At 36.3% G+C, this 8005-nt stretch overlaps 1 protein-coding gene across 1 annotated transcript; it reads right to left on the bottom strand.

The window, feature by feature from the left end:
• Positions 1–678: 678 nt before the first annotated feature.
• Positions 679–3478, bottom strand: LOC127495761 (gastrula zinc finger protein XlCGF7.1-like). The gene is made up of 3 exons (XM_051863013.1): positions 2974–3478; positions 2499–2718; positions 679–2412 (listed from the first exon to the last, which is right to left on the bottom strand). Exons 2-3 carry the CDS (start codon positions 2581–2583, stop codon positions 1604–1606), a joined length of 894 nt encoding a protein of 297 aa, XP_051718973.1. The 5' UTR covers positions 2584–2718; positions 2974–3478; the 3' UTR covers positions 679–1603.
• Between the last annotated feature and the right edge of the window lie 4527 nt (positions 3479–8005).

The raw sequence follows: 8005 nt of genomic DNA, 5'->3' as shown, positions 1-8005 counted from the left end.
AAAAACTTCACAACTGTTCTTCATTCAAACTCTTACACGGTCGCTAACTTGATAAACTTGAACAGCTCTTCAAACTTTCAGCGCTCGTGTCTCTCTTCTGCGCATATCCTCTTGGATTTACACAGTAAACTAGAAACCTCTTTAGTGTATTACTGCCACCTACTGGATATTTACATGCACTCATTTTTGTAATGAATCCCATTCGATTTCAGATTGTGAAAGCTGTTTATATGAACCCTAAAAATTTACCATTCAATTATTAGTTTACATGTGTATGTTATTTTGACTGAAATTACTTGTCGCATCTCTCATTATGTGTCTTGATTAAGTGTACTTCCTCATTTAACCCTATATTCATATTCTTGTAATACGAAGCGCTTTAGACTATTAATGATATGCTACTTCTTTTGCCCACTTTATTTGTGTAGCCTATGTAAATGTTGTCCATTTACACCTGTGCCTCATTATTCCCATTGTCTTCCCTTCACTTTTCATGATTTTTTTGCCTTTTTCATGGCCTTCCACATCCTAAACATCATCACATTCAGCGGTTTATCTGGAAATGTTCTATATCTTATGTGGTATATGCTATATTGTAGATGTTTTATTGGAGTCTGAGTAGTTTTAAGGGTACAGTGCAACTTTTATGATACAAATCAAATTACACACCAGTGAATGTTGTGTCGTAATTATTATTTTTTTATTAGTATTATTTGTATACACTTGCAACTTACTGCAGCAGTTTTAATGGCATTTTAAACCATCTGTAAATAAAGAGATCAACTTTATTTTTTAGTGTTTAACATTTTACAGCGTCTTATTTTCTAACTACAGTCACTCTTTACAATCAGAACAAAATACAGTAAACATTACTAAATAAGTAAATGACATTATTATGTCTTATTTGAGCAGATTTCACAGGTAATTACCAAGTAGCAGAGACACAAATAATCATTTACACTGTGTTAGTGCTGACATCCTGCTGACAAAATGTCAGAAATATCAGATTCGACCCCAGCTGTCAGATCCTGTCAAAAGATAATTGTTTTGTCTGAAAACCAGTAAACCCTGTCTGGTACCCAAAACTCTATTAACAGTTTTCTATCGGCCTGAGAGTTTGACTGGGAATAGCAGAAGCAGGAGATGAAGTGATGATAATAAAAAACAAGAGCTTATTGAATAATCTTAGTTGCATATGTTTCAATGCTCAGTTTGTCTGACCAATTCAAATACAACAAGTGTTATCATCATACCAAAGCAAAAACAATGGAAAATTACTGCTTCACAACATTGTCCTGTGACATTAAACCCTTGAATTGGAAACATTCTCTTATCTATTACTCATAAAGACAAACATCCCTCGAAAACAAACACACAATCATAGGATTCAACAACAATAGCAAGCACTGCAAGAGCAAGGAAATAAGTAAAATAATGAGTAATATAAAAACATAAATTGACAAATGAATGATAAAATGATTGATGTAAAACAAATAATAATGAGTAAATGATAAATTAAATGACAACATTTCAACTGCACTCCAGATTTTATTCATCTCACACCATTTACTTGAATGTATTTGACATGAAAATGAAATGTTGCTCACTGTGACGGCTTATGATATTTCTTCATGTGCCTGAGAAGGCTTTTTGAATGTCTAAAACTCTTCTCACATTGAGTACAGTACAACTTCTCTCCAGTATGAACTGGCTGATGTTCTTTCAGGTGTCCCGACTGAGTGAAACTCTTGTCACAATATGAGCACTTGTAAGGTTTTTCTCCAGTGTGAATTCTCTGGTGCAGTTTCAGATGGTCAACTGTAATAAAGCTCTTCCCGCAGTCCAAACACACATGATCTTTCTCACCGGTGTGTGTTTTCTGGTGCCGTTTACAATGTTCCAGCCGTGAATAAGTCTCTCCACAAAATGAACATGCATAAGGCCTCTCGTTTGTATGAACTATCAGGTGTTTTTTTAGATTTGATGACATTTTGAAATCTTTACCACACTGATCACAGTTAAATGGCTTTTCTTCAGAGTGAACGCGCAGATGATGATACTTGAGATTGATTTTACATTTGAAACTCTTTATACACAGAGTACAGTTGTACGGCTTCTCTCCAGTATGAGCTCGCTCGTGTAATTTCAGGGATCCAGACTGAGTGAAACTCTTGTCACAATATGAGCACTTGTAAGGTTTTTCTCCAGTATGAATTCTTTTGTGCTGTCTCAGATTGGCAGCCGCAGTAAAGCTCTTCCCACAGTCCAAACACACATAATCTCTCACTTTATTATGTGTTTTCTGGTGCTGTGAAAAACTGTTCAACCATGAAAAACTCTTTTGAGCTTTGAAGTCATGTTCCTTTTTTACTTCATTCAGTTTCTGGTTTTGCTCCTTCACTTCCATTTGGTCTAAAATAAATATATTAAGTAGTTAGAATCAGTTACCTTAATGTTTCTCAACAGTAAACAATGAAGAATCAAGAATGGACACCAACCTATTTGTTCCTCAGTTTCTTCTTGTTTTATTCTGGATGGTTCTGGATCACTCATGTCTTCAATCTCCTCTTTAATAAACTCCATCTTTAACAGTCACACAGATTTCAGCTGCTACACCTGGAGTTTGTCCTTCTCTTGTTGGATGATGTGAATATTCCCAGTATTTATTGGTGAATTGTTGCAGGAGGGGATTCACTGCAGGTGTGAACTGGACCGGATCTGGAAAAAAACAAAACAAAAACAAAAACCAGGTGACTGAATATACTGAACTACTTTAATTATGCTGAAATTATGTGAACATATTTGCTATACAGAGTAAGGCTTTATATTATTAACATTAACATTAGCCCTACATTATGACACATCGTTAATTATTTCTGTTAATGACAACAATTCTTACATTAGAAAGGAAGAATTCAAGTTTTCTCAATATTAACACGAAACCTGGGTACATGACAATTAGTATTTAAATACCTCATCTCTCAAACTGGTTCATGTCAACATCGGGAACATCTCTCACGTGTGGAAACAACAAACAGACTGAAAATATACAGCATCCGGCGAAAATACTCCACAACTGTCCATTCAAATTCCTACACGATCGTTACAGTCGTCGATTAATATCAACAAATACTTGAACTGGGCTTCAAACATTCAGCACTCTCTTCAGCGTATCCTCTATTTGTTCTTTTGGATTTACATGGCAAACTAGAAACCCCTTTAGTGTATTGCTGCCACCTACTGGATGTTTACATGCACTAATATTCGTAATGAATCCAATCCAATGTCAGATTCTGAAACTTTGCAATACAATTCGCATATAATAGTTTACATGTATGTATTCCGAACCCAAACAAACCTTAAGCGCATGCGCAGTGTGTCCGTCGCCGCCTTCAGAAATTGAGAAAGACAGCACAATAATGTTACTGGAGTTATTAAGAGTGTAAATGCCGTTTTTGCCTTGATGACAACTCTAAAAACCTCGACATTTTTGTGTATATACTTATACATAAAGATTGTGAAGTAATTTCCTGATATTAACTACTTTGGTGCTGCAAGAACATTGTAAGAAGCCAGGATAACCGACCTTCTCATCTGAGCTTTTCTTTCTTTCTAGCCTAACGTAATTCGCATAAGTTAACTGACAAATTTACGAAACAAGAAACATTAACGAAGCCGTTTTCATCATATTTGGCATAAGATTAAAACTGAATGTGTACATATTGTGTACCTATATAATATATAATAAAACAAAATCTGGTGATTCGTATGTTTGGTCATTGATATTATACAAATGGAAATTACACACCAGTGAATGTTTTTAAAAAAATGTTTGTCTTGTAAGTCTTTTATTTGTACACACTCGCAACTTACTGCAGAAGGTTTGATGGCATTTTAAACCATCTGTACATAAAGAAAACAATACATTTTATTTTTCAGTTTGTTTATTAACATTTTACAGCTTCTATTATTTTCTAACTACTCTTGTACAATCAGGGGGGGAAAAAATGTAGAAAACATTAGTAAACAAGTAAATGACAGTTTTTGCAAAGTAATTACCCAGTAGGAAAGATACAAATAATTATTTGAAAGTTTGTATGTATGTGCGAGGGTTGCCATTGGTGTATGTAGGCGAAGAGTTTGTATGCGCTAGTAACATTAGATGTATCGGTATAGAGTAGGGATGACGTGTTTTTGTAGGCAAATCCCGGAAGCGAGTTAGCATTTTAAGACTTCCGGTTCCATCGCCCCGAAGTCAATGGGTTTTTTGAATGGGTTTTTGCTAAATCGCCTGAAATAAGGTCTGTGGTTAACAAAGCCTCTAAATATTTTCACGTTTTGATCTATGACATAAAACACACCAGTTATAACCCGCTTGTGATTTTTAAAACCTTTATTGTGTCTTAAAAACGGCGGTTGCTAACAAATTGCTAAAAGGGACTACTTCCTTTGGCGGGGACTTTAGATGTCATCATGACAAACAGGACATTTGGACAGCATTTCTCATGAAAAAGTGGATAAGTATTCATACACAGCGCAGATCATAATCGGCGAGCATGTTTTTAAATAAAGTTGTTTTCTAAATAAAGTTTGAGGAAGCTTGGTGGTGGTGACGTTGATCCGCGACCATGGTGTGCTGTAGTCCGTTTATAGCCTACTGTTAGCTTTTTAGCCTACTGTTTGACTTTATTTAGGCTTCAAAATGTATAAATGTTGTGTTAACTTGTAAAGATTATCTTGATAGACAAAACGTGTAAGTGTCATAACCCTTTGTTAAACACAGAGCTTATTTTTTGCGATTTTCCAAAAGTCTATGGGAAAAATGCATAGGCTTTCGATCGAGGGAACCCGTGCGCCGCTAACTTCCGGGTTGGCCTTACAAAAACACGTCATCCCTGAGGTACTCTATTTCATATGTATTTGTTTGAGCATTCAGTAGTATACACATAGGCCTGTATGTGACTACTTCAGATGTATGTATGTATGCCTGAGTGAAGTTTGATTTAAGCCCTACATGGTGCCTCATAGTTTAATGAATAATCTTAGTTGCATGATTCAATGCTCAGTCTTCGTCTGACCAGTACAAACCTAAAAAGTGTTATTATTACAAAGCGAAAACAATTGAATATTACTGATTCACAACATGTTGTGGCAAATTCAATGTCCTATAGTTCTGGTCTCAAAGAAAACTCTTGAGTTGAATTTTAACTTTATTGACAAGCAGCAAAGTGAGATGCCAGCTGCACATCTGAATTGGTCTCTGGCCAGAGCGCAGTTCTTATGCATTTTTCTTGAAGGGGGTGGATTCTGGAATCCACTACCGCTTCAATATATTTTAAGTTATTAATCAACATTTATCTTTCTGTTAAGTTACTTGAATGACTTCTTCAACGTATGTTAAAGCATTTATTTTCCTTTCAAAACACTAGAAAATAATTTTGAATATTGTCTGTACCTCTCACTGAGAGAAAAGAACATGTTATCAGTATGTTTTGGGAAAGTTTCCTGCTCAGAGCAGAGCTCAGATCAACTTCAACCTTGAAGAAGCCGTGACTCATGTGTATCTGTGTATGTGCGCTAGTGTCCTTTGTACTGATGGACAACAGGCACTCTTCTTGAGACCAGCAAATGCCATCTCATGACCCCAAAAGGACATCCAGTACCTAAATCCAGAGTCCTCTCGTCAGCATCCTGACGAATGGAGATATGCTTCTGACTATCTGTCCGTGTGGAGGATTACCAAACTTGTCTATTTTTCTTAACCAATCAGAATAATTTTGACCTTAGTAATGACGTAGTTAGTAGACTCTGTTAGAGTATAATTGTTGTGGAAATGTGAATGTACGCAGAGCGGCCTACGAACTCCTTGTGAGACTTGAAGCTGGCTTCTGCTGATGAAACTGCAAACTATTCTTCAGTAAAATTTTCTTCAATTTATTTTTTTAAACTCTGACTCTGGGTCTTTATTCAACATATCTGGTCTTTTGGGTCTTTAACTGTAAAATTCCCCTACATTCTTATCTGTTATTTCACATCAAAGTGGCATAATTCTCTGGTAAAAATCACCCTTCAGTTCTTTTCCATGATCTCATTTACAGGTGCTCTTCTTCCTTTCTCTTCCTGGAATCTCAACTACTCCCCAACATTTTCACGACAGTCACTTAATTAATTGGCTATCTTCTTCTCTTTGTAGGGGTGGCCGACTGCCAACTAATCTTCATCTTTTGACTTACTCCCTAATTGTGGATTTCTGCCAACTGATGGTCAATCCTCTCTCATAGGCAAAATGAAACATTGTAACACGAACAATCAACACTCCCCAGAGGCAAGAAGCCTTCACATGCCACCTTTAATAATGGTCTTATTCATTTCACAGCCACCTGTTGTCTAGTGGAAAAATCCCAACAAAATATGTTTAGTGGCCAAGCTAACTTCTCAGATACATTTGACCCTTGTATTCACAGTCACTCACAGGCCTCAAAACACTTACAGCTTTTATAGTAAGCAAACTAATTCTACAATTGTTTTCTATATGATACATAAAATATTTTATCACATCCTGTGATGTTAAAGGGTTAGCTCACCCAAAAATAATGTCATTTATTACTCACTCTTATGTCGTTCCACACCCGTAAAACCTTAATAAAGTCGCTAAAAACAAAATAGCGACTTTATTCAACAATATCTAGCGATGGGCGATTTCAAAACACTGCTTCATGAAGCTTCGAAGCTTTACAAATCTTTTGTTTCGAATCAGTGGTTCGGAGCGTGTATCAAACTGCCAAAGTCACGTGAACTATTGAATTTTTAAACACTTATGACGTAACAAAGCCTCGTTTACTGAAATCACGTGATTTTGGCGCTCCGAACCACTAATTTGAAACAAAAGATTTGTAAAGCTTCAAAGCTTCATGAAGTAGTGTTTTGAAATCGCCCATCACTAGATATTGTTGAATAAAGTCTCTTTTATTTTTTATTTTTGGCGCACAAAAGGTATTCTCGTCGCTTTATAACATTGAGGTTGGACTACTGTAGTCACATGAACTGTTTTAAATATGTTTTTAGTAGCTTTCTGGGCACTGAAAAAGGAAATTATCTTGCTGTCAATGGAAGCCTCACTGAGGATTTTATCAAAAATATCTTAATTTGTGTTCTGAAGATGAACGAAGGTCTTACAGGTGTGGAACGACATGAGGGTGAGTGAATTTTCATTTTTGGGTGAACTAACCCTTTAAAGCCTTGAAATGGACACATTCTCTTATCTCAGTTTTCCCAACCCTGCTCCTGGAGGCAGACAAACAGTGCACATTTTGTGTGTCTCCCTCATCTGACCCGTATCTAACCCCTCTACTAACAGTAAGGGGTTAGGGCTAGAAAGAGTTAGAAAATGTATAGTGTTGGTGTGCCTCCCGAAACAGGACTGGTCTTATCTCTTACCCATGAAGACAAACATCCCTTGCAATCACACAATCATGGGATTAAACAACAATGGCAAGCACTGCAAGAGCAAGAAATGAAGTAAAATAATAAGTGACATGAATAATAATAAAATGGTTCAATTATGTAAATCAAATAAGAATAATGATTACATGAAATCAAATGACAACTACTTAAATGTGTTGAACATAGCTGCTTAATATCCTACTCTGGTATTGTATTATTTTTGATTTGTTTGCTTTGAGTGTCTCCAACATTGCAGTTTAAGGGGCCGTTCACGTATCGCGTCTAAAACCATGTGGAAAGCACGGCCGCGCCGCTTTCTCCTTCTTTCCAAAGCGCTTGCGCTCTCATGGCATCTGTCGTTGCTTATGCAACCATGAACTGTGCTCTCCACGAAGACGAGGAAGTTTCAGCAAAGGATACATTGATTTCTAGCCCTTGCATTAGCTTTCCTACTAGATATATGTATGGAGATGAGATATAAAAAAACACATAGATGTACAGCTATGATCAGCTGTTTGACTGAGCTTTTGATGTTTTGTTATGGAAAGGCCGAATCTGATTG

Source organism: Ctenopharyngodon idella, chromosome 15 (genome assembly GCF_019924925.1).
Source record: "Ctenopharyngodon idella isolate HZGC_01 chromosome 15, HZGC01, whole genome shotgun sequence".
NCBI lineage: Eukaryota > Metazoa > Chordata > Actinopteri > Cypriniformes > Xenocyprididae > Ctenopharyngodon > Ctenopharyngodon idella.
Note: the sequence above shows the minus strand (reverse complement) of the source record. Positions and strands in the feature narration are given on the sequence as shown.

Bases quoted from the DNA above. Each gene is read 5' to 3' on its own strand.
- LOC127495761 (XM_051863013.1), bottom strand. From the start codon at position 2,583: ATGGAGTTTATTAAAGAGGAGATTGAAGACATGAGTGATCCAGAACCA. The intron at 2,413-2,498 runs GTTGGTGTCCAT...TATTTATTTTAG, and splicing joins AGAAACTGAGGAACAAATAG to ACCAAATGGAAGTGAAGGAG.